Source organism: Lytechinus pictus, chromosome 2, assembly GCF_037042905.1.
Source record: "Lytechinus pictus isolate F3 Inbred chromosome 2, Lp3.0, whole genome shotgun sequence".
Taxonomy (NCBI): domain Eukaryota; kingdom Metazoa; phylum Echinodermata; class Echinoidea; order Temnopleuroida; family Toxopneustidae; genus Lytechinus; species Lytechinus pictus.
The window spans coordinates 43,436,361-43,464,253 of NC_087246.1; the positions used below are offsets into that span (position 1 = coordinate 43,436,361).

A 27,893-nucleotide genomic window follows, 5' to 3' on the forward strand; every position below is an offset into this window, starting at 1 on the left:
GATTCTTTTGTCGTGTTTTTCATATTTTGTTTTCTTAGTTCATGCTCCTCCATGATGCCTCATTCAAGTACTACATGCTCTGTGTCTTCATAGTTTTTATGTGTCTGGTCATCTCACAACTACTTACACAACCAAAGCACCCTCTATCGTTTGCTGTATTCAGTACATCATGTTTAATACTTTTATTTCTGATACTTATTGCAATGGCGCAGTATATGAAGGTAAGATCATTTTGAAAAATGATATTATTATATAATCTTTGCTTCAAATAGCAAAACATTTAGAGTTAAAGTTCTAATTTTCTACTATAAATTTTCTACTGGAAATCCAAATTTCAAGATAATTTCACACAGATTTTATTTGTGCAGAGGAGGAGGTTGACAGATGATGGGAATGATGATGATGATGATGGTGGTGGTGGAGGTGGTTTTCATCATCATGATGATTACGTTGATGGTGATGATGATGAGGATGATGATGATAATGGTGATGATGACTTTATACTACCTAAATTCTCCTCTGTTGAACTGTTGAGTTTCGTGTGGCAATTTATTATTTTTATGGCTTTCATATCAATACTCATGTATATTGTGTGCTGGACGACATTTACTCATTTCTTGGAGTCATTTTATGGATATTACTTGATTATATGTAACACTGCATTGTTCTGTCATGTACATATGTAAGTGCTCTTCTTCATCATTTTTTGTCTCACCTGAACGAAGTTTGGCAGAGACCTAGTAATCACTTTTCCTGTTGGTCTGTTAGTCCGTTGGTCTCTTCAAAAATGTTAGTTTTTGTTCAACTTGCTTTCATTTCTTTATTTCTGCATCAATTATGTTCACACTTGTAACATATAATCCCTTTGTAATACCACATGTGTGTCCATTGGGATAATGGGGACAAATGTCATCTAGGGGTCAAAAGGTCAAATGATATGAGGTTATGTTTATATTTTTTTAGCTCATCCGGCCCAAAGGGCCAGATGAGCTTATGCCGTGGCATGGCGTCTGTCGTCTGTCCACAATTTCAAAGTGCTTCTTCTTCGTCATTTCAAGTCCGATTTCAATTCCGTTTACATGATAGCACTAGGTGGGAGATTCAAAACATCTACACAGAATTTTTAAACTCATGAAATATGCTAATTTATGCGCATTTTTCAAAATTCACAAAAAAATGCTTCATTTGCTTACCCATTTTGATTTGATTGCTTCCATCTGGTAGAGCTTTATGAGGCTCACCAAACTTCTCCACAGAATTTTGAAATTTTGAGTTGAAAATTTTTAATGCTAATTTAAACAAAATTATGCGTATTTTTAAAAATTCACATAAAATGCTTCTTATTTATTTTCAACAAATAATCCGACTATAGTAAATTATCAGTCCCAAGAGTTGTATAGCCTTCAATTATGAACAATAATTATCTCTTTGCTGATATGTTCGGTTTTATATATAATAATACTAATAGTGATAATAATTAAAAAATTTTGCTTTGACACAGTGTCATGCTAAGCTTTCTATGATGTGGCTAGAGAGACTTCTCCAAGCTCGATGGTGGTTACGAAGGTTGATGGCTGGTATCGCCATGGTTACACTACTCCTTATCTCAATCATCAATGTGGTATGCATCTCGCATCTGTCCTTAATATGAAACGGATACACGTAGTTATGTCATATATCACAAAGAAGATGCATCACAAAATTTCTTGTGTTCCCATTTTCTTTTAATATAAAGATGTTTAGAGATAATCATGAAAACAAGTCATGTGATTATATTTGAAAGAAATTGGCTTACAGGAGACCTACAATTGTAGCTTGTGCCTACCCTGAAATATAATCAATAAAATGAGTGTGATATCAAGTATATAATATCTGATACATGTAGATACGATTTGCAGTGTCCCAAGGAATTATTTGTATTCTTCATATAACAAATTGAATGCAAAATGAGAAAATACTCTATACTTAAACCTAAAAATCCCTAACTTAGCTTTCATACAATATAATGAATTATATATCACATGGAAGAGGAAAGTTTAGCCTTTGTTTTGCATTTAGTTGCAAATTGTAATCGGTCATACATGAATGATTCTTAATCATTATATGCACATTTTCAGACCTTACTGTGATCATCGAAATGTAGCACTCAATACTTCAATAATCCTAATTTATGTCATATTTTTCTGAGAGATGAAATGATATGCTTTCATTTGATATGCAATTCTCAGTATTTCTATCGGTATTATACAAACAACTTCAGATGAATGGATATCTGATTGTACTCGGGTATAATTACTTTCATTTTTGTCTTGCCTACATAGCAGAGCAAGACTAATTGGCGCCGCTTTTCTGACAGGGGCGTCAACATCAAATCTTGACCGAAGGTTAAGTTTTTTTAAATGTCATCATAACTTAGAAAGTATATGGGCCTAGTTAATGAATCTTGGAATAATGGTTATCAGGTATTCCTGAACATCCTGCCAGAGTTTTAGGTCACATGACCAATGTCAAAGGTCATTTAGGGTCAATGAACTTAGACCATGTTGGGGAAATCAACATCAAAATCTTAACCAAAGGTTAAGTTTTTGAAATGTCATCATAACCTTGAAGTTTATGGATCTGGTTCATGAAACTTGAATATAAGAGTAATCAAGTATCACTGAACATTCTTTGTGAGTTTCAGGTCACATGACCAAGGTTTATGAACTTTGCCCATGTTGGGGGTATTTGCCATTATAACTTTGAAAGTTTATAGATCTAATTCATGAAATGTGTAATCAAGTATCACTGGTCGTCTTGTACAATTCTTCGGTCACACGATCAAGGTCAAATGTCATTTAGGGTCAATGAACAAAGTATTTTATCATCCTATGAATGGTGTTTTTTGTGAATGATCATTTTATAGTCGTTTTCAAAGTCAGCACTGCTGCTATATTGTATCGCGTAATGCAGGCGAGAGTGCCAGAGGCGCTCCACTTATTCATATTACATTTCCTGTCGAAAGGAATAAAACAAGTGAACAAGAAGAAAGTTTAGCACTGTTTATTTTCAGTAGCAGTATTATCATGTTTTTCTGCAAAGTGTTATTATGATGTGATTAATTTTAAATTATTCATTGGTAACCTACTCCTATTCATTTTTTGTTTTCAGGTAGAGTGTAGGACTGTCCCAGAATGCTCAGCCAATCAGACAGCATCTAACAAACCTCATAGTATCTACCAGATCTCAGCAAACCCATCAACCTCACCATTTATCAATAACTCCACTTCAAATGATAAATTTATATGCAGCCTACCTGTAGTAAGTTCAAATAATTTGAGACATTATTTCAATTTTCAGACACAAATAATAACAAGAAATATTTGATATCATAATAGCCTCTATGCATGGTCGTAGGTGAATTTTCAATTGATATCTGCAGGTGATACTCAACAAAGGTAAGTCCTTTCCCAGATTTAAATCTGCTGGAGTCTATGAATTGCTCTTATTGGCTTAATGATATCCAATCATTGCAATTTCTTTTTTTCCAAATGACAATAAGTAGTAATCTGGTATTTGTTTGATTTAGGTAATGTTGTTAGGCTTATACTATGATGCATAAAGAATGTAAAACACACTTTAATTTCTCAACATAACTGCAAAATCACATGGATTGGAAAAACAACCATTTATGTTTGATTGTTAAGTTTATTCCTTTTGTCCAGTGAGCCCCCCTTTGGTGCCAGATAATTATTGTGCAGTGTAGTATACATGCAGTAATAGTGGCTGTCCCTTTAATTCAGTGCACTGTCAAACACTTGCTGAATGGATGAGTCGCTTTCAATTTTTTAATGAAATAGTACAATGTGGCAGTGTCCACACTTTCTAAAAATAGAATTAAGTGTAGCTCCCCCCCATTACCCCTTTGGGAATCTTCCAAAATAATCCTCTAAATGGGTAAGACCTATTTTTGGATAAACACATTTTTGTCTCCCCTGAATGAATTTCGGCAGAGAGCTGGCGATCACTTTTTGTTCAAGCTTTTGTTCAACTTGCTGTCATTTATTTATTTCTGCATGAATTATGTTCATACTTTGATACATATGATCCTTGGGTAATAACACATCTATGCCCATGAGAATGATGCGGCCAAAGGAAATCTAGGGGTCAAATGATATGAGGTTATGTTCATAGTTTTTTGGAGTTTTTATTCAGCTTGCTCTCATTTCTTTTTTCTGCATAAATTTTGATCAGACTTGATTCAAAGGATCCTTGGGTAATACCACATGTGTGTTGTTGAGGATGATGGGACAAAGGTCATCTTGGGGTCAAATGGTCAAGTTTTTGTTCAACTTTTATTTTTTTATTTCTACATTGGTTATGTTCACACTTGATCCTTGGGTAATGCCACATGTGTGTCCATGAGGATGATGGGGACAAAGGTCATCTAGGGGTCAAAAAGTAAAATGATATGTGGTCATGTACATCCGTTTTGAAGTTTTTTTTGTGCAGCTCGTTCTCATTCCTTTATTTTTGCATTAATTTTGATCACATAATCAGTGGGGAATACCATGTGTGTGTTGTTGAGGAGGATGGGGTCAAAGGCCATTTAAGGGTAAAAAGGTCAAGTTTTTCTAATTGCTCTCATTTCTTTATTTCTGCATCAATTGTTTTTACACTTGGTATAAATGATCCTTGGGTAATACCACATGTGTTCATGAGGATGATGGGTTAAAGGTCATCTAGGGGTCAAAAGGTCAAATGATACGAGGTCATGTCCATCCTTTTTTTTCAAGTTTTTGTTCAACTTGTTCTCATTTCTGCATCAATTATGTTTAGACTCATTACAAATGATCTTTGGGTAATACCACACGTGTGTTCTTCAGGATGATAAGGTCAAAGGTCATCTAGGGGTCAAAAGATCATAGTGCTTATTTTATTGATCTCAAAATCAGGCAAGATATGGGTTTGTGAACCAACTTGTTTTTGTTTTTGTTTTTGTTTACATATTAGCTTTAACTTGGTAACTACGGGGATCTGGTGGGTACCCTGAATCATGTTTCCAATGAAAGTCCATGTTCTGGCCAAATGTTTGTGAAAATTAATTTTTCTACATCTCAGAAGACTTGATATGTCCCAATGAAGAATGCTCGACCCAAATCGAATTCTACTCCAAGTAGTCACATGATGTATATAGTCGGGAGAATGTCTGATGACACCTTTTTCTTTTATTCTTTTGTGTAGATATACCCTTTGTGTAGTATGCTAGCACTGCAGACCTGTCTACTGTTCCTTCAAGTTGGTGTTAGTGTTAAAGCCTTCATCATGATACTGGGACTGGTGGCAAACTCGGTAGTCTTACACTACACTCATCATTCCGTGTTTGACTGTGCTGATATGACAATGTACTACAGAGAAGGGTAAGCACTCAAGTGTTAAGTGGTTGTACCATCTTCTCATGATTTGTTTTCATCAAATCTTCCCAGTTATTGGATGACTATGTGACATTACATCAATTCATGATTTATTTATATAACAGCTGATTCACAAACAACATTTATGACTCTGTTTTGACCAGACTTAGTGGTCAGCATTCTGGGGGACTAGTCTATGGATCTAGACACTACAGGGGGCTGCCAAAGTCACCCATCCCTTTTCCGTATTTTGACTATTCATATAGGAAAATGTGCCATTTTGGAGCCCCATTGAGGCAAAATGGCATTTTTGCTACATATAGTAAAGCCACTTTTTTTTCTTGAAACCACCCCGAGAGTAAAGAGAAGGATTCCCATCTACCTTTCTGTACTTCACACAGTAATGCATTACAATGTTTGAAATTTTGATAGAAATGCCTCTTTCTCACAATTGGAGCTCTCTGTATGGGGTAGGCTTTGATGTACCAGCCACTCTCCACATGACTGTAATGTGTAGAGTTGTGTCTCCTCGTATCTTTTTCCAAGAGAAACATACAAATTAATGCAGCAGAAGTGCCATTTTGCCAATGGGGATTCCAGAAGACGATATTTCTGAATATAAGTCAAGTACGTAAAGGGGTGACGTAACTTTTAAAAGGTTCCTGTGAAGACATGCTCTAATATGCCAGAATAACATTTTGAGCAAATGTCTCCTCAATAGGTTGCAGGAGATCAATAAAAAAAGCTGCTTTACTAAAATATGTGTTAAATCTACTTCTAGGACATTTGCATCATTAATTTCATGCCCGTTCTTATTCTACTTGCTTGCTTGCCTCTTTCTCTATGCTCTTCTTCTCCTTTCTTCTCTTCTTTTCCCTTCTCTTAAGCCCCCTTTTACACATTCAAGGATGTAACACAGATCTCAGTCCATGGTGATTCGGGGTGCCAAATCGATATTTTTCCACTATATGCCGGCGTTGGATTTAACTGGGTATTCACATGGAAATGTTTGGAAAAGTGCGGTTCCTACAGACAAGGTAGCACTAGGGATCTGCTTGATAAGCTACTGGGAGTCGACACGGAATACACAGATGTTACTGGGTCCTTACACAGACTTTCATGGTGGCTTTCGGTCTTTACTGAGCTATCTCTAGAGCATTTGCAAAGATTGAAGTTTCTTTCATTTTTGCAACGTCTGAAGTGTACATATACATGGCCATGAACACAGACTATTAGGAATATTGAAACAATGGGAAAAGTTCGACCCTGGATCCGGGGGGGGGGGGGGGGGTGGGCCACTTAAATTGACGAGTGGATACCATGCACGACCAAAAAAAACATGTAAAAAGGATGTCTTTTTCAAGATAGGGCACGTTACGTACATAACGTAATAAGGGTGTCAAAAACACTAAAATAATGAAAAAAAGGGTGTCTATTTTCGCTAGGAAAGCTACGTGTTTAGGGTAAAATTTGCAAGGGTATAAAAAATTAAGACTAAAATGTATTATAAAGGATGTACTTTTTGCCCCAATACCCGGCCCCAAGAGTCAACACTACGTGTTTAGAATAGGCAATTTGCGCTAGGTGTGGGAGGCGAGGCTGTACTAATCCCAATGATGTAGGTAAAGGTAAAACCGACAACCGACGTCCGTGACATAACAATTGAAATATCGCTGTACTTGTTTAGGGGTTCAATTCAGGGAATACTTGCCAATATAGTATCGTTTTGTTTCCAATACTTGTTAAGGGTAGGGTTTCACACGCCATTACTTGTTAAGGGGTGCATTTTCAGAATATAGAAAATACATGTTTAGGGTGATTTTCGAGACCCATGGTCGCGCATGGTATCCACTCGTCAATGGAAGTGCCCTGGATATATAGCCGGTATCAGGCCCCCGAAGCTACCGCCATTTTTATTATCCATTATAGAAGCTAAAATAAGCCCTCATTGATATTAATGAAGGCGTATGAATGATGCACTGGCAGATCTGGTGGGTGGGGGGGGGGGGGGGCACAGCCGGCCCATGCCCCCTCCCCCTTTTGAGAGGCACAATTAAAATTTGTAATGTAATGTTAAATGCCATTAAAACAGAAGTATGCCCCCGTTTGAAAGTGACAAAAGGGGGGCACACTTAGGCGAAATACCCTCAATTTATTTTCTCGCCCTCCAGAGGTGAAGGCGAGACTTAGGGATCTGCCTGTCGTCCGTCCTTCACAAACCTTATGACACATAACTCCGCAACCATAAGTCACTTTTCAACCAACCTTGGATGGTAGATGGACTTGGGGGACCTGCATGTTTTGCTACAGTGGGGGGTCACATGGTAAGGTCAAAGGTCATTTTCAGGTCAACGTTCAAGTTTACATGCAAGACTCTCTTATGCCACCTAACTCTGCAACCGTAAGTCACTTTTCAACCAAACTTGGACAGTAGATGGACTTGGGATACCTGCATGTTAGGCTGCAGTTGGAGGTCACAAGGTAAGGTCAAAGGTCATTTTCAGGTCAACGTTAAAGTTTACATGCAAGACTCTTATGCCACCTAACTCTACAATCGTAAGTCACTTTTCAACCAAACTTGGATGGTAGATGGACTTGGGAGACCTGTATGTTAGGCTGCAGTCGGAGGTCACATGGTAAGGTCAAAGGTCATTTTCAGGTCAATGTTAAAGTTTACATGCAAGACTCTCTTATGACACCTAACTCCGCAACCATTAGTCACTTTTCAACCAAACTTGGATGGTAGATGGACTTGGGGGACCTGCATGTTATGCTGCAGTGGGGGGTCACATGGTAAGGTCAAAGGTCATTTTCAGGTCAACGTTCAAGTTTACATGCAAGACTCTCTTATGCCACCTGACTCTGCAACCGCAAGTCACTTTTCAACCAAACTTGGACGGTAGATAGACTTGGGATACCTGCATGTTAGGCTGCAGTTGGAGGTCGCATGGTAAGGTCAAAGGTCATTTTCAGGTCAACGTTAAAGTTTACATGCAAGACTCTTATGCCACCTAACTCTACAACCGTAAGTCACTTTTCAACCAAACTTGGATGGTAGATGGACTTGGGAGACCTGGGGCGGTATTCTGAAAACGTTCTTATCTTAATTTTGTTCTTATCTACGTCACGTTCTCAAATTGGTATTCTGAAAACGTTCTTATCTTTTTCTTATCTTTTGTTCTTATCTTTTTCTTATATCTTGCTTTCCATCGATGCTGAGCGCGTAAATTTATAATTCGCGCATATGATACAAAAGCGCGCTAAAAGATAAGAACAAAATAAAGATAAGTGGTATTCTGAAAACGTTCTTATCTTTTATCTTTCTTATCTTTTTACGATATTTATGATAATATTTAAGATAGCTAGAGGGTGATCACATCTTACGATGTCCGCATTCTTTCTTGCTAAAAATGGATGGCCACTGGTAGTAACAAGTATTCCTCCCACCCTTTCTTTCATTCAACCTTTATTTTGCCCGTCTCTTTTTTCTATCCCTTTTTTCTTTGTTTCTTTTTTGTCTTTCTTTCTTTGTTTCTTTCTTTCTTTCTTCATTCTTCCTTTCGTTCTGTCTTTCTTTATTTCATTTATTTATTTTCTCTTTTTCTTTATTTTTTCTGTTTGTCTTTCTTCCTTTCTTTCATTCTTCATTTAAATCTTTTAACTTCTTCCTTATTTTTTGCGTTATTTTATTTATTCTTTACTTTTCTTCCTTTTTTATTTTCCCTTTTCGATTTTGTCCTTTTTTTTCTTTCCCCTTTTCTCTCTTTCTTTCTTTTCCTTTCTCCCTTCACTTTATTTTTTGCAATCTTTTTATTTCTTCATTCTTTTTCTTTCTTTCTTTCATTCTTATATATTTTTTTGTTCATTTTCTTTGTTCCTTTTTTTCTTTCTTTCCCTCAATTTTTTTTAATTTTACCCTCATTCTTTTCTGTTTTTTTTTTTTGCATGCTTTCTTTCGTTTACCTTTTCTTTCTTTCATTGTTTTCCGCTCTGTTCCTTTTATTTTTTTAATTTCTGCTTTATTCTGACCCTTCTCTGTCTTCTTACTTACCTACTTACTGTCTTTCTTCCTGTTTTATTCTTTATTTGCTTTCTTTACCTTTTTCTTTACTTTCTTTCTTTATTTTGTGCACGTGTCTCGAAATAATAATCAGTCGTTGTTGCGTATAAAATGCCTATTTCGCGCAATGCGCCAGAATCAGTGTACGCGCAGTGTCCATGATATTCTCTTGACATAAGGAACGCTTCTATTGGTTAAACTGCCAATATAAAGCGCATTTTGATTGGTAATATCCTAAAAATGGGCGTGTTGAAGATAAGAAGGAGGCAGTCCTTACAGAGATAAGAACGCGTTAAGAAGATTTTCAGAATACCGATTTGCAATGATTTTAGCGTCTTCTTATCTCAATGAGATAAGAACAAAGATAAGAATGTTTTCAGAATACCACCCCTGCATGCTAGGCTGCGGTCGGAGGTCACATGGTAAGGTCAAAGGTCATTTTCAGGTCAATTTTAAAGTTTACATGCAAGACTCTCTTATGACACCTAACTCCGCAACCATAAGTCACTTTTCAACCAAACTTGGATGGTAGATGGACTTGGGGGACCTGCATGCTATCGTGTTGGGAGGTTACATGGTAAGGTCAAAGGTCATTTTCAGGTCAACGTTAAAGTTTACATGTACATGCAAGACTCTTATGACACCTAACTCCGCAACCGCAAGTCATTTTTCACCCAAAATTAGAGTGTCGATGTAGTTAGGAGACCTGCATGTCATGCTGCAGTCGCAAGTCACATAGTAAGGTCAAAGGTCATATTCAGGTCAACGTTAAAGTTTTTGTGCAAGACTCTTTTGACACCTAAATCTGCAACCGTAAATCACTTTTCAACCAAACATGGATGGTAGATGTACTTAGGGGACCTGCATGTTGTGTTGGGAGGTCACATGGTATGGTCAAAGTTAATTTTGAGGTCAACATTAAAATTTACGTGCAAGACTTCTATGACAAATGTTATTCCATCCCAGTAATTTCACAATGAACTTTCGATACAATTCTGTTGTGTGCCCCCGCAAATCACGATATTTCTGGTTATTATCATAAGTGGGCGAGACACAAAATCGCTTATGCCTTGTTTGTTAAAACCCTTCTTTTTTTGTTTTGCTTGTCGAATTCCTCAGGAAAAATGTGCCCCCCCCTTTCGAAATATCCTGGAACCGCCCCTGGAATTATGTACAAGTATTTCGTACAATGCTCCCTTGTCAATGTCACGGTAGATTTGTGCCTACCTTGTTGCTGGGATCTTTTGACTGCAGTGTATGGTCCACGTGCCCACAGACTTTTGTAAACTTGTTAACAATACTAATAATTAGGTTTTAGAAAACCTTTATCATAGTAAACTATTCTAACAAGGATTATATAACAAGGACATATAAACATACAGTATGAAGATATAAACAGATTTATACAATTCAATGATTACTGATGATGCTTAGCTATTTCTTTTCTGATTCTTGGTTTCTCTGCTTCAGTATCTTAGACCAATGATTCCGTCCCATCTCTTTAACTCTAGTTTAGGTCTTAAATCTTAAACACCTGGTCAAATTAGATATAAATATAACCCATTTATAGTGATTAGTTCAAACCCAAAATATTTATAGATATACATGTATCAAGTTGAATTATCTTGACAGGTTAACCCTGAAAGGACTGGGGGGCCATAACGCCCCCCTTAACGCTTCGCGCGATATTTCTAAAATGCAAAAAAATGACGTTGCAAAATTTTATGACTTTTCTTTGAAGTCTCGCGTAGCTTTTTATACCAAATTCGCGACACACGGGTATAGCATTGCGACGCCACATGACTTTTTACAAGACAATGTCATGTCGAAAATAGCTCATTTTTATACTTTGTGTACAAAGTAAATGGGAGACGAAATTCATAAAAGGGTGATTATTTTTTGTTCTAATTGGTCTGCTTAATAATTTAAGGCTTTAATTTAGTTGTTAAATGGTCTGTAATAATTTCCATTGTAAAAAACAAAGGAAAACAAAAGATGAAAAAACAAAGAAATACATAAACAATTCTAAAAACAAAGAAGTACATATGGAAAAAATTGTCTTTCGCAATTTTTCTTTGTGGAAACCTTTATATCAGATTACAATGATAACATCTGGAAAAAAAAAAGAAGAAAATTTGGAGTGAAATTAATAATAATGATAATAGCTGGATTTATAAAGCGCTTTTTGCCTGAGGAGACAAAGTGCTGCTATTGTTACCTTGGCTTTAGCTCGAGCTACCATCACCGGCGCTCAGATCATGCAAGGAATTACTCCTACCGGGTACCCATTCACCTCACTTGGGTCGAGTGCAGCACAGTGTGGATAAATTTCTTGCTGAAGGAAACCACGCCATGGCTAGGATTCGAACCTACGACCCTCCGTTTCAAAGGCGAGAATCAGAACCACTAGACCACGACACATCCACCCAAATTGGGTGTTGAATATGCAAATAATGTTTTTCACGAATAAATTTGCATATTTTATTCATAATAAATAAAAAATAATTATTTTCAGAAATTTTTTATATACTGGCTTGTAGTTCATGTGGTAAAGAATCTGTGTGCCAAATTTCAGCACGATTGCGTGAACGGGGCCTCATGGAAGACCACCACCATTGTTGATGAGTCACCCTTTCAAAATATCAGTAATAAAATAAATAAATGTATACTGTATGTACTGAAAGAAAGATGAATAAATATTGTATCTTATATTTTCTTTATCTGTTTTTATAGTTTTCATAATTATATTCCGACAAGAATCACAATGACAGCCCAGCTGGTTGTACTAGTCATCATGCTTGTTCTCATTCATAGAAGAGTAAGTGAAGGTTTGGTTATTAAATTATAATTGACTACAATACAATAATTGGTTTTTGTTTTCTTATAATATTCTAAAAGGTTATATGAAAAGGACCGTAAAATACTCAGAACAAGTTGATGGGATGTTCAATTGATATATTCATTTTTTTTCTTTTTAAAAATAAATTTAAATGTCTCTCTCAGTTATACTGTACGCCCGTCCTAGACGGGACGTATTATGGTATCACGCCCGGTGTCCGTCCGACCGTTAACTCTTCCTTGTAAACGCGATAACTTCAGTTTGACTTAATTTACATCAATAACTGGGATATACTCATTTGATTTGCTAGTTCATTACGATTAACTTGCATGCCGAATAAAAGTACACAATTTTTCCTGCGCGCGCGCAGCATCTCCCTACGCACGCACTATCCCAAGAACATCACGCAAATAGGCGTCCATTTCCTCTTTTACTTTCGCCTGCCGCCGTGATCAGACGTTAGCTAAGTACACTCCCACTTTACTTCTTAAAAGTGTCAGTTGTTTACATATTTATCTATGTATTTACAGCCTATTTCAATCCTTTGCCTTTAGGCTTTAGATTGATTTCATTTATATCCTACTGCATGGAGCTTTCGTGTTATTATTCACGTTTTTCTTTAAATAAACTTGTGAGTTCTGGACCGTCAGTTTCGTTTTCTCACAGACGGGTTGCTTCCGCTTCCCTTCCCCGTAGCTCCGCGCACTCCTCCTGCGTGCCACAGGCATTGATACGACGCGCCCCTTTCTTTATAATCCTTTTTAATTCTTTATTATTCTTGACTTGCTCCTTTGCCTCGTCTTGAATTGATTTTATTTCCTCTCCACAGCTTAGGCTATGGGACAGGTAGGAGCGTCGTCCTTGTTTGTTCTCAAACTTGTTTTCAACTGTTCCTTTGTGAGTCGGTTGATTGTCTCAATCAATCTTTTGTTCTTGTTTGATTAATTGATTGATTGATTAATTAATGAATTAATTAATTGTTTAATTAACCAATTGGTTAATTGTTTAATTATTAATTAATTTTAATAATTATTTTTGTATTGAAATTTTTTTTTTTAGACTTATTGTCTTAAAAAAAATTTCTCTTAAATTTTTTAGGAAGCCCCCCTGTTATCTATTAGCGTCCTTTAAAAAAGTTTTCGCTAATGAGTTTTCGGCTTTCCAGTTTAAGGGAAGTAAGTTTTTACTTCTTCCTTTCAGATCAGCTCCTTTTACTTATTTCTTTTGACCCTTGTCAAAAAAAAAAAAAAAAAACCTTGTGTTTTTTTTTCTTAGCTGATCCTGCTCTTCGTCTTGTCATGTATACGTGTAATTGATAAAAAAAATATAAAAAAAACTGTAGTTTTTTTTTCTCACTTCAGCTTCTTAACTTTGTTTGATCTCATGTTTAATAAGTCGGTCATGTTCTTTCCGAAGTTATTAATTTTATTATTAATATTTTCTGAAAAGGATCTTGCTTTGTCACCTTTCTTACCCACCCACCCCTCCGCCCCCTCTCTGTTTTCGACCCTCCTTTTGTTCTTTCAGGCTAAGAACTTACCAGGTAGATGAGCTTTTTTGACTCATCTCCTGATGACTCCAAACCTGCGGCTGGGAGAGAACCAGACATGGTATTTTGTTCCCGTGATCAGCGGCGGTGAGTATGAGGGCAAGAGAGTGAGACCCTTTGCGATGGGCTCTATAAAGGGTGGAACCGTGGAGTTGCGTCCACGTGCCTTGGAAAAAGGAGGGTGGAACCGTGGAGTTGCGTCCACGTGCCCAAGAGGGTGGAACCGTGGAACCGCGCCCACGTGCCCGAGCGTTTTAGGGTGGAACAGTGGCGCAGCGGCCACGTGCTTGAAAGGTGATAGCCAAGGCTCCCTCGACGGGACCTGAACCTATTTTGGGGAGTGTTGTACTAGTATAGAAAACCTCATTCCTCCAGGGCTGCTTTACCCACCGGCTATCGGGTCCAACAAGTCCGGGTTAAGAGCATGGGACTCTTTTCCCGGCACAGACTAGGCTCGATGCTTTGTCAGTCTCCTTTAGGGAGCATTAGCAAAGGGCTACCAGCCCCTAGTTGTTAGAGACACGTGAGCTCGACTCCGTCAATCCCACGATTATCTGATCAGGGAACCGTGGAATCGCGTCCACATGCCCTTAAAGGTGGAACCGTGGAATTAGCGTTCATGTGCCTAAACGGCTTGATCAGATTTGGGTGACTTTTCTCATGCGAGATATCACGTCCCCCCTGTCTCTTGTGCCCTCTTCTGCCCCCCGGCGGGGGCCGCATAGAAGAGGAAGAAGAAGAAATTCTAAGTTGCTAACCCCGCTTCGCGGGCAGACCTTTTCTTTCTAATTCTTGTGCCGATGGCCAGGCGTCGTAACTTCATGTTACAACAGAACGCCCTCGAGCATCACAGATTTTTATCTTCATGCTCTCTGTCAGCTAAAACCGCAGTGTCAAGCACCGGGCTGGTCAAGCAGACATTCGCCATCTCACACATCGGAGAGTCACCGGCAATTTCATGATTCGCCGGCTCACACACCTGCAAGGGAAATTCCCACTAATACACAGGTGTTATCGACATACAGGCATCGCCCCCCATTATGTCACCAGACTCCCGATAATTGTGGGTCAGGCGTCGCAACTCTCATGTTGCTTCACACGCCCACGAGCAGTGCGGGTAAATTCCCCCACGCTTCATGTCAGCTTCAGCCGCCGTGCTAAGCACCGTGCGGTTCAAGCAGTCTCCTGCCCTCTCATGCCGGGCTTTTATTGAAACGCTGTTCACCTACACGGTGACCCCGTTTCTATGCAGATGCTTCCAACATATGGCTTTCAAGCCAACATGTCAGCAAGCTCTCGGTGACCGACGGCTGGACGTTGCATCCTTACAGGTTGCATCAACACGTCCCGAGCATTACGGGTTCTTACCCTCGTGTTCTCCATCATTATAGACCACCGCTACGCGACGGCCGGGCTTATCAGCAGCCTCGCACCAGCCACCGGCCCTTTTCTTTGAAATTGCCGGCCCTTTCACCCGCATGGGTGTTTTCACGATATGCACAGGTGCTGCTGACGTATGGGTCTCACCCAGCAAGTCGGCAAGCCCCCGTATGTCGCTGGTTGGATGCTGCAGCCGCTTGGCTGCTTTCTGTCGGTCTTATTGCCGGTGTCGGGCATTGAGCGGATTGAGTTTCTTCCGCCAGCCCGCACTCCGGGCAGCCGTCGGCAAGTTCACCTGCATGGGTATCCCCCATTAATATGCAGGTACTCCCGAGTTTGCCCTCTACGTCAAGCTTCACAGTTTGACCGGGCATCGCTTACGGCGACGGCTCTTTCAGCGGTAACTCTCTCCATTCTACCCCCTAGGCGGGCCTGTAGTTTGGAGGTAAGAATTTCTAACATACTGCATGCCTTCCTTCACTCATGAGAATGTTTGGCTGTTTTTGAGAGGGCAACCTATCACGCCCGCGGACCGTCCGCCCAGGCGACGGGACCGTCGGCTTTTGGCCTGAACCTCACTTTCTATACGAAAGTAAGGGTGCCCTGTCTTTACTTTTAACTCCTTCTCTTCCTTGTAAGGTTAGAGTCAGGGCTAGTACAGACACCCGTCCTCCAGCGATCGCCGCTGTAGTGAGGGCGACTCCGATATTAGCACCATCACCGCTCAGCCGTATGTCTCACTATCTCGTAGCTCTGCCGAGCTTATGAGCATAAATATCGGATCTGAATGTCACGGCGATTAATAGTTCTCCTATACTTAATAAACGCTATGCCTTCACCACCCGGTGCATTATGGTTATTTTGTAACCTGTTTGTCTCGTATTTGGGCGGCTCGTGCGAGCCCTGCCTGAGCTGCCATCATCGGTCGTCCCCCCGGACCCCGCCGGCAGCACCCGCACCGAACGCCCGGAGGGAATCGGCTATTTATATGCCAGATACCCCTCCTGTTGACATTCACATCTTGTTCCCCGAGTCTTTCCCGGTCGGGTAAGCATCATCTCGGTGGAAAGAAACAGCCATATATCTCTTTAGATTGTCGTACGTGCGTTCAGGCTTGTTTCAAGCCCCAGGTTTTTTCTGTCGGCATTTCTATGCCTACTTCCTGGGCGCACCCAGCGTGCCGGGTCGGCGAGTTCACACCAAACTGTCCACCGCCAGGCCTTCGGTCGAGCTCAAACAGTCTATCCGATAGACTGCCCTTGATGTGGGTCAAGCTTGTGGGCGTCTCCGCCGCTTCCTCGTGTGGAGTGGGCTACGGTCGACGCATTTACCGTGCCCGTGTGTCGAGTTGTCTTCTTTTTTAGAAGCTTTTTCACTCGGCACACTTGAGTCGCCTCGCAGGCTGCTTTCATCCTCCTTCCATGCTATGTATGTGGCCATGGTCACTGCGTGACCGAGGATGATGTAATCGTGGTAAGATGTTGCGTGCATGCTTATGTATATATATATATGTTTGGATATACATTTATGTATAAAATGTATGCGTGTGTGTATGTATACTTATGCCTGTCTAACCACGATCACCACGACCCGCTTTCTCTCGGGCCGACTGTGGATGAGTCCCTCCATGAAAGTGATTTACTTCACTGGAGTTCTTCTTTTTAGAAGCTTAGATTCTCATCCCCCGCTGCTTAGGGCGTCATTTTTGCCGCCCCCCGCAGCTTCTCGGAACTCCTTATTTTACCGATATCGGACTGTTCCATGCTGTCGCAACCGGCACCGGCGGTGCTTGCCCATGCGATCACCAGAGAAACCAGGCCTTGTGGCTGTTTTCGTAAACAACTGGTTCTCATCGCAGACTGAGGGAAATATTGGTGATTATTTTCCTCAAGTCGCCTTTCTCCTCCGCTTGTTTCGTCAAGCGAGGACTTAGACACTCTTAGCCAGTTTCCGTCCTTATCTTGATAGGACAGGGCCGTTGTTACCTCACTCGATTCCGTCGGGAACGTAACTGTTGAGGTATCATGTCTGGCGATGTCTGTTGGTTCAGAACATCTTGACCGACATCTCTTGATCATCGTTTACACGTAAGATCATGACAGAGACATTGTTCGCCAGCTCACCTCTGGCGTACGCTTGCTGCGACTAGGGATTGCTCCGCTCAGCGGACATCCATCGCAGCCTAGCCTTACGGGCCCTCTCGGCGATGGTGGCTTCAGCCAAACCACCTCCCACCTCTCCCGCCGCGGGCACTGCACCCTTGGGCGGGTGTTTTATTTAGTACGGGAGAAAGGGGATCCGGGGTCCACCCTCGATCGCTCTGTCTATCACACTTATTATGTCGTGATGCGTGCCGCGTTTTTTCTCCGACACGCTTGTTTGAGCTGTTTTGACCAGACTGTTCTATTCTACATAGACAGCAGGTCCGTGGCATTTTCTTATTAACAGGATGGCACTCAGTCGCTTTTCTCGACACATTGACTGCCTTACGAGTGGTTTACTTCAACCTTACTCTCTGTCGTTCCATGTCCTTATCGGACCGCTGGAAACGTCCTGCCACAGCTCTCTATCAGAATTCTGCAGATGTTCTGCCCTCACGCATTTGAGACAGATATCGAATTCTGGGCACTTTCTCCCACGCGGGGGCTTCTGAGATATCTTGCATTCCTTACGTTTGCATGGTTGCGGCTTGGCTTAAATTATTAGGCCGGTGACTTGACTGTGGCTTTTATTAGCCCTGCTGTTGCCTTCTCAGATTGATTGATTGATCACTTACTGAACCGTACAAGTTTCAGTCTTCCGATCACCATTCTTGTCGAAATTTTCAACAAAATCGGATCGTTTTTTGATCATCGGCAATTATCATCCCTCCGGTTACGGATGATTAATACATTCAATCCGAATCTTACAACCTCTTGAGTTCTTCTCAAACATTGAGCTTGTTTGGCTTAGTTCGTCATGGCACATGTCGGTCGTTCTTGACGCTTGACTAACTCCCTCTTGGGTTGGTATTCAGGGTATCTTTTGTCTGTCTATCAGTCGAGATCCCTCCTGTATCTGTTTATATATAACCATTTACAGTACAAAGCTTTGCATACTTATGCATCGCTCCCGGACCGTTGCCGGGATTGGCTTAGATTAGGTGTGACTTCTAACCCTCGTCTTTGTTTGCCATTCTTCAGACAATTCCCAACTCTTTGCAGTTGGTTGTTTTGTCGCGCGAGCCGTTTGCGGCAGCTTCTCGAGACATCTTTTCACGCTGGATTGTTGAAACGATCAAGTCAGTTGGTGATGATGTTCTCCTTCTGACACTAGGCCGAGGGCCCATGATACTATAGTATCATTCTTCTTGGGCTCTTTCTATGGAATCGTCGTATACGACATCTTGAGGACCGCCTTTTTGGCGCTCTTCTAATTCCTTGTTCTTAAGGACCTTTCTTCACATGAGGCCTTATTTGCCTCCTCTGTCCTTAAGGCAGCGGCCTTTCGTGTCTTCATCTCCCTATTTTTGTACGCACTTTCTTAGTCTAGACATGCCTCCCTTCACGTTGAATCCGTGTTGGTCTAGCAAATCAAATGAGTATATCCCAGTTATTGATGTAAATTATGAAAATACTTACCATGATTTTCTTATTTACGAGATAACTGGATATGCTCATTTGAACCCTCCCACCGACCCCTCGCCTTGTGTGGCAACATGTCTTGCGTTCAGGCTCATGAGAGGAAATGGACACCTATTTGCGTGATAATCTTGGGATAGTGCGTGCGTAGGGAGATGCTGCGCGCGCGCAGGAAAAATTGTGTACTTTTATTCGGCGTGCAAGTTAATCGTAATGAACTAGCAAATCAAATGAGTATATCCAGTTATCTCGTAAATAAGAAAATCATGGTAAGTATTTTCATAACCTAGACTCATATAATTTGGTGTGTATGATACTAGCATGGATCCCAGGAAGCCTATTGATTTTAAGGTCAAAAGGTCAAACGTCACAGTGACATGTTTTTATCTTACCCTTCTGCAATCCTTGTAAACGCGATAACATCAGTTTAACTTAACCCTATCTAGGCCGGGGTATTTTGGGAGTTTATATTGCCGGGAGGGCCTCCCAGGCCCCCCCCCCCCCTTGAGATCTCGGCCGTCGACCGCGCGATCGTGCCGAAAATTGGCAAGCTGGTTGTCTGGGATATAATCTACAGAACTGTGTAGTAATTTATTTCCTGCAAATTGTTATTAAGTAATCATGCTAATTTATGCGTAATTAGTATGCAAAATCAAACTTTTTCCTCCAACTCCATAAATAAAGCTCCAAATGTTCTAATTTTTGGCATAGAAACTCTTTGTGATGTTCTTAGCAAGTGTACATGAAAAAAATTGTGATATCAGATCAATTTCTTATGTATTATATTGTTTTTTGCAATTTCTTATGTATTTCTTTATTTTTTGGACCCTTTGTTTTTCATTGTTTTTTCAATGAAATTCATTGGGGACTCTTCTAAGATCATAAACAGCATAAAATACATACATTTAGACCAGCAAAACTAAAAATAATCATACATTTATGATTTTTGGTGGAAAACACAATTTACATTGACTTTGTACACAAAATCACGTTTTTGAGCAATTTTTGGTCTGATATGCACTTACATAATGTTGCGTAATTTCGGAATCGCGTACCCGGGTGATGCAAAATTGGTCTTAAAAGTTGCGCAAGACTTGAAAGTAAAAAGTCAGTGAGCAGCGCGGTCAAAAAGAATTTGCGCGGCAAAAATATCATGCAACTCGTTGAGGGGGGGGCCTCGGATAGGGTTAACCTAGGCTCATATAATTTGGTGTGTATGATACTACTATGGATCCCAGGAAGCCTAGCGATTTTGAGGTCCAAAGGTCAAGGTCACAGTGGCCTATTTTCATCTTACCCTTCTGCAGTCCTTGTAAACACGATAACTTAAGTTTAAAGGAGAAATATATTGATTATGAATATGGCCTTATTATATATCAGTGGAAAGGTCATGATGTGGGGATTATCATTTGGTCATTCAAAAATAACGAAAGTAATACATAAGGTGGAAATCGCCAATTAAAAAGCACTAAAATGCCTCTTCGAATTACGCCTCCCATTGGTCTCTGAATTGACTCGAATTTGATGACGCGTATGAGTGTACGAGAGACGTGATTGGCTCTCCCACGTCAAGCTCCACTTGCATGCAAAACCTGTTGCGAGGGTACGTTTTCTCCACACTGTCACTGAATACTTCTATCACGAAATGAAAAAAAAGCCAGAAGTTTATCTAGATTTTGGATTTTCAAATTGATGATTTTGAAGATGAAGAGAATGATGATGAAGTTTCTAGCTCTAGTGACGTGGATGAAGGTAAATGAGGGGAATTACGTCTATGATGATGAGTCGGACAATTCAACTTGCATGCCGATTCGCTACCAACTCATGTAGCTGCGCTGCTAGTGCTAGCTGCACATAGGCCTACCATGGGCCAAAATAAATCCATGAAAATTCCAGCCTGACCAGCCATACAGAGTCTCTTCCCTCTGTCAAGGCTCTAAAGAAGGAAAATAATGATATAACTGTACTTACAAACAAGTGAATATATCCGAATCTGAAGGCAAATCTACTCAACGAATAGCAGCAGACGATATTCACCGACGATAAACTTCACGTGGCTGGGATAAATTGTCACTTGTTCTGTTAGATATAAGCACTTGGATTCCACCTAAGAATAGAGTTCCTTCCCTTGAAACTTACATCCAAGCTGTATCATCCCAAGTTCGCTCCACAGATACCCTCGACACCAGAGCACATGACAACCTTCCTCGAGAAGAACGCCAGGCTCTCTCATCACTCAAAAACAGGTCCGACATCATCATCAAGCCTGCAGACAAAGGATCAGCCGTCGTTGTTATGGACCGCCAGCAGTACATCGATGAAGCCATGAAACATCTCAATAATCGATCTCACTATGCACTCCTCGATTCTGACCCTACTTGTAATTTCTCCCTACAGATCCAATCGACACTGAATGACATGAAAGAACGCGAGTATCTCTCTGAGAAGGCCCACAAATTTCTCTCCCCTACTAATGCTAAACCTGCCCGCTTCTATCTCCTCCCGAAGATCCACAAACCTGGCAACCCCGGTCGACCCATCCTCTCAGGAAATGGTTCCTCAACAGAGAACATCTCCCTTTTTGTTGATTACCACATTAAGCCCCTTGTCTCACGTGCACCCTCTTACATCCACGACACTCCAGACTTTCTCAGGAAACTAAATGACATCAAGGACCAGATACCCGAGACTGCGACCATCGGCACTTTCGATGTTTCTTCACTGTACACCAGCATTCCCCACGACGAAGGTATTCAAGCATCATGTGAAGCCTTGGCCGCCAGTGGCCATTCCAGTCCCCCCATATCCGATATCAAATCTCTGATGTCTCATGTACTAACAAAAAACAACTTCACATTCATGGGCAAGCACTACCTACAGATATTCGGTACAGCAATGGGCACCCGGATGGCTCCTTCATTCGCCTGTCTCTTCATGACGAAGCTGGAACAGCAGATGTTAGATTCAGCCCCCTGTCGCCCATGGATTTGGTGGCGTTACATAGACGACATTTTCTTCATCTGGACCAGGGATGAAGACAGCCTCCATACGTTCATTGACCACATCAATTCCTTCCACAGGACCATCCAATTCACTTCTGATTTCTCCCAACAGGAAACCCACTTCCTTGATGTTACAGTCCAGAAAAAGTCTAATGGTATCACCACTCCCCTATACTCTAAACCCACAGATACCCACCAGTACCTCCACTCATCCAGCTGCCACCCCCGTCACTGCAAAACCGGCATCGCTTACAGTCAAGCCCTCAGACTTCGCCGTATCTGCTCTGAGGACCCTGATTTTTCCTTCCATGCCAGGAATCTGCAGAAACATCTCTGTGCTAGGGGCCACGGGGCCAGGGCAGTCCAACTGGCAATTAACAAAGTTCGTTCTCTCCCCAGATCTGAAGTTCTCAAACCAAAAAGTGACAAGGAGACCACCGACAGAATACCGCTTGTGACCACCTTCCATCCCAATCTACCCCCTCTCCGCAAAATCCTGTTTGATAACCACCACATTTTACACACTTCTGATCGTCTCCAACAGGCCGTTCCCGATACTCCCCTTCTAGCATACCGACGCCCACCGAATCTCAGGGACCTCATTGTTCGTGCTGAAGTGCCCTCCCTCACTAACCATTCTTCTCCCATACAGCATGGCACCTTCAAATGCACCAGCAACAGGTGCATCATATGTGAAATACACCTTCACGAGGGCGATACTTTCACCAGCAACTCTACCAGCCTGTCTCACCAAATCAAGGGCAACATCACATGCACTACCACTAATGTTGTATATCTCATCACTTGCAGAGTTTGTAGGGTACAATACATAGGGGAAACCAAGACCACACTCAAGAAACGATTCTACGGGCACAGATCCACCGTCAACACAGCAAAGCTGGACACTCCAGTTGGCCGCCATTTTAACCTCCCCAACCACTCCATCACTGACATGATGCTACAGGGCATCGAATCTTTAGGTACCCGTCCTGACTCAGTCCGTACTAGCAGGGGGAAGCTCTGGATGAGACGACTTCGCACCACCCAACCTCATGGCCTGAACATCCAAGAGGGGAACGACTGATTTTCTTTCCTATCCACTTTCAATTTATATATACATATAATTTTTCCCCTCAGCTCTTTTGAATAGTTACATTATAGTTTCTTACTCTACTTTCCTCCCATATCTCATACAAGCTCAGCTCCAATTTTTCCTTCCTTATTCAGGCGATATAATAATTATTATATATATATATATATTTGTTTTTTCTCCACTCACCTCTTTTAGATTTACCACATTTGCTTATTTACATGTATACTATGGTTTCTTCATAATACACCCCCTCTCTTCTATATTTGCTTTTACCTTTTTAGGCAATTTGCTTCCTCTTTTTCACATATACATGTTTTTTTTTCTTTCCTGCTATATAGTCTTATGTTTTTTCCCGTCACACCTAGCGGATTACCATATCAGTTACACCATATGTGTATATATTTATATATTTTTTCATATACATTTCTTTTTTGGATATATTTATATACATATCACTTGTAGATACATATTTACACTTACCTTCTTCTCTTAGTTTGTTTAATGCTTTATCATATATACTTATATGTCTTTTGCACATTATCAGTTGTTCCCCATTCTTTTTCTTCCCTTTTTTTCCCCCCACTCTTATGCACCAGTTTATTAAGCCTTTCTTTGTAACCTGTTTGACCCACCTCTCACTAATTCTCTGTTCCAGATCCTGTTTGATGTTGCCTGCCTCATTATCTTAATCCCTCTTGGCCTTACTTACACTAACTTCCCTTTGTGTCTGCCTACTCCTTTTCTTTCATCCCCTTCACTAACCTGATTGGTCTTCTCTACTCACTAATGCCCCTTTTGTCTCCTTGTTTCTAGTGTTGCTGTAGCTTGTTTGTGGTCTATATTATGGTTGTTCCACTTTATATGTTTGTCATTTTGCCTCCGACGAAGATTCTGCTAGGATCGAAAGCTTAGGCCCCTTTTTGACTTTATAATTTACTCCATTGGCTCTCTTTTATTAGATAAGCAGTTTTCAGCAGCTTCTTTTTGCCACAGATATAATTTCTATCTCATTATTTTGACAAAATTACGAAACTCGGGGAATTATATATCTATATAAAATATAGTAACACCTCGTACTATTTTTAAATTACGATAAAACCTTTTTTGAAGCAAAAAGTTGAGGTAAATTAAAATTAGATGTAAAAGATCATCCCCAACATGCGTAGCTTGTATGTGATTGCAAACAAACCTTCACAAACACTCATTGCTTGCTCGCCTTAGCTGAGAGAGTAGATGCACGTGTTGCACAGCTCTCAATCGGTATTTTGGATGGATTTATTTTGGCCCGCGGTAGGCCTACGTGCAGCTCGCACTAGCAGCTGCATGAGTTGGTAGCGAATCGGCATGCAAGTTGAATAGTCCGACTCATCATCATAGACGTAATTCCCCTCATTTACCTTCATCCACGTCACTAGAGCTAGAAACTTCATCATCATTCTATTCATCTTCAAAATCATCAATTTGAAAATCCAAAATCTAGATAAACTTATGGGTTTTTTTTCATTTCGTGATAGAAGTATTCAGTGACAGTGTGGAGAAAACGTACCCTCGCAACAGGTTTTGCATGCAAGTGGAGCTTGACGTGGGAGAGCCAATCACGTCTCTCGTACACTTATACACGTCATCAAAAAACCCCAATTTCGCGGACGTAATTGAGCGTGTTTGAAGCATTCAGAGAGAGAACTTTAAACTATCAATTAAGTGAGTTTCATCGGTCTCCATGATAAATGATGTACACCGTCGTGTTCTTCTTATTTTCCCCTTTAATTCTTCATTTTTATGATTTTCAATATATTTCTACTTTAAGTTAACCTAGGCTCATATAATTTGGTGTGTATGATACTAGCATAGATCCCAGCATTTCTATTGGTTTTGAGGTCAGAAGGTCAAAGGTGAATTCGCCACCTTCCACCTTTCTTGCTTGACCAATAATTCAATTTTCCGTGTTACATGTGGGCACATTATGTGCTCGTCTTAGCGACACTCTTGTTTTTCTTAGATTGATAATCAAATGTTCAAAGTAAATTGCAAGAGCACCTCATATTTTAGCATTTAATATTTTGTCCTCCTTTTTCTGCCACTCATGTATATAGATAGAGTACACAGCTCGTCTAGGGTTCCTGTGGCAGATGAAATATCGGGTCGAGAGGGAGGAAGTAGAAACAATGGAATCTCTCAATAAGGTCTTACTTGAGAACATGTTACCTAGTCATGTGGCGCAGCATTTTGTCAAACAGAGAATGAAGAGTGATGTGAGTATATTTATACCCCCGCCAAACAAAGTTTGAAGTGGGTATGTAGGAATCAGTGTACGGTTGGTTGGTCGGGCGGTCAGATGGTCCATTGCAAATATTACGCTTTGAACTACTGCCTTAATTTTTAACCAATTCTCATGAAATTTTTAACACACATTGGTCTAATTGTGTTGCAATGGTAATGGTACACTATGGCAAAAATTAGGTAAAAAATGTGTGTTTCAAAACTACTTCCTCAATTTTTAACCATTGACTACCATTTAATATACACCATTGATATACCATTGGAATACCATTCGCACAGGACCCACCATACACCAATGGTATACCATTCAAGCTAATTTAAATAATTGGGACGTTACTATTACCATATTCATGAGCACAATTTACCATTCATATACCATTGATCAAACACCATTCACCATTGATCTACCATGGCCACTATAGACAGGTTTACCATTGACCTACCATTCACCATTCAGCCACCATTCACTGGCCTACCATTCACCATTCAGCCACCATTCACTGGACACCATTGGCCTTGCTACCATTCACTGTACACCATTCGCCTACCATTCACCATACACCATTCGCCTACCATTCACCGTACATTATGCGCCTACCATTCACCTTACACCATTCACCTACCATTCACTGTACACCATTCACCTACCATTCACCATACACCATTCGTCTACCATACACCGTGCACCATTCGCCTACCATTCACTGTACACCATTCACCATACACCATTCGTCTACCATACACCGTACACCATTCACCGTATACCATTGGCCTACCATACACCGTTCATCGTTGACCTACCATTCACTCTACACCATTTGTCTACCATACACCATTTGCCTACCATTTACCATACACCATTGGCCTACCATACACTGTACACCATTGACCTACCATTTACCATACACCATTGGCCTTCCGTTCACTGTACACCATTGTACACCATTGTCCTACCATACACTCTATACCATCAGTCAACCATTCAATTTACACCATTGGCAATACACTATAGAACACAAACTTGTGTACATTCAATGGTAGACCAATGGTTTACACTGAATGATAAACAGTAGACCAAAGATGTGCAATGTATAGTAGGCCAATAAAGAACATTGAATGATAGACCAATGGTGAACAGCATGTATAGCTATGGTTAATGCTAGGTTTAATAATGGATTAAAGTATGCACAAGAAAAACAATGCTGAAAACGATTATTTCAAGAACGTCAATAAAATGTTTTTACTATAATACTCAATATTTATAATGGGTTTTTCCCACATGGCCCAAAGTGCACACAATTTCAGTTAAACCTATTCATACAAAAAAAAAACTAATGACATATTAAATGAAGGCAGTTTAAGTACAACATAAATGGAACACGGTATTCACAAGTATGGACTTAATTAAAGCACACAAGTTATTAATATATATGCTACTTGTTGACATCTATAGCACTCTGTCAATCTTGGAAATCTAAAAATAAACATGTATCATGACAGAGTGTGATTGAAAAACACAACAAATGAAGACCAACATTTCCCAGAATAAACCTGTTCTCTCTGATTGCTTTTCACATGTATTGAGTACTTGGCAAAACCACTGTTCTGCAAACATACCTGATTTTAAATATATTGTAATTGCTTTCACAAAGCTACTTCAACGACATTAATACATTTTTTTTACCAATAAGTTCAAGTACAAAATAATGGAACACAGTATTGAAAAGTATGGCATAAGGCACCAGAATTGTGAATACACATGACTTTGCGACTCTACAAGAGGTCAATGATTGCACTCCACATAGATGTTATGTCAATCTTCCTATAAACAAGTTTACATGAAAGACAGAGTTTTGATAACAAACTAATGAACACCAAATTTCGACGAAAAAAACTCAAAATGTATGTTAGCCTTCACATGGCCAAATGATTAAAGTGTACCAAACCTAGGCTAGAAGAAATAAAATAGCCCCAAAAGAGGGAAAATAATACCCAAAAATAGAACCCCAAAATCGTTCTCTATTTTCTTTTCACCTTAAAAGATATATGAAACGGCGTGTTCCTACAGAGAATCGTTAAACGGTATGACCCGTGTAAGTATCCAGAAATCCGGAAAACTTTCCTGTAGAAACAAACGCGATGCAATTTATTGATAAACCGCATCGTGCAAAATACGGTTTCTCATAACCATCTCTGGGAAGTGGTTATTGCCGTGTTTAAACATTTAACTTTTCTGTAAAAACACAGGGCGAAATAGCGTATCGTGTTTGGCGGAAGTGTGTTAACCTGGAAGTGCAATTTCGAAGTATATTTGCAATGTTCTTGCCACTTTTCAATCTTGCCAGCTGATCGTGCAACACGTACACTTTCTACATTGAGTGAGATCTACCATAAATTGTGAATATTTTCCTGACGAGGTGCCATTTTGGACATACCACAATTCATTGTGAGGTCATAGGTTGAATTTTCTGATTTTCGATTGACGCGGTATTGCGACACGGAATGTGAGTTAATCGGATTATTCGGTCTGTAGAAACAGGTTGGTCTAAGGCGCTAAGATTTTTTTCGATTCCGGAAAAGATAAACTGTTTTAAACGATTCTCTGTAGAAACACGCCAAAAGTTTATCATAAATACAATAAAGATACATAAAGAGATATATGTTATATCAAAATTAG

The 27,893-nt window shown here is 40.2% G+C and overlaps 1 protein-coding gene across 1 annotated transcript; it reads left to right on the top strand.

Annotated features, from left to right (window-relative positions):
- Nucleotides 1-27,893, top strand: LOC129254222 (adenylate cyclase type 2-like). The gene is made up of 6 exons (XM_054892677.2): nucleotides 1-221; nucleotides 1,502-1,621; nucleotides 3,151-3,300; nucleotides 5,224-5,399; nucleotides 12,187-12,271; nucleotides 25,030-27,893. Exons 1-6 carry the CDS (start codon nucleotides 42-44, stop codon nucleotides 25,222-25,224), a joined length of 906 nt encoding a protein of 301 aa, XP_054748652.2. The 5' UTR covers nucleotides 1-41; the 3' UTR covers nucleotides 25,225-27,893.

Bases quoted from the DNA above. Each gene is read 5' to 3' on its own strand.
- LOC129254222 (XM_054892677.2), top strand. From the start codon at position 42: ATGCTCCTCCATGATGCCTCATTCAAGTACTACATGCTCTGTGTCTTC. The intron at 222-1,501 runs GTAAGATCATTT...GCTTTGACACAG, and splicing joins CAATGGCGCAGTATATGAAG to TGTCATGCTAAGCTTTCTAT. The intron at 5,400-12,186 runs GTAAGCACTCAA...CTGTTTTTATAG, and splicing joins ACAATGTACTACAGAGAAGG to TTTTCATAATTATATTCCGA.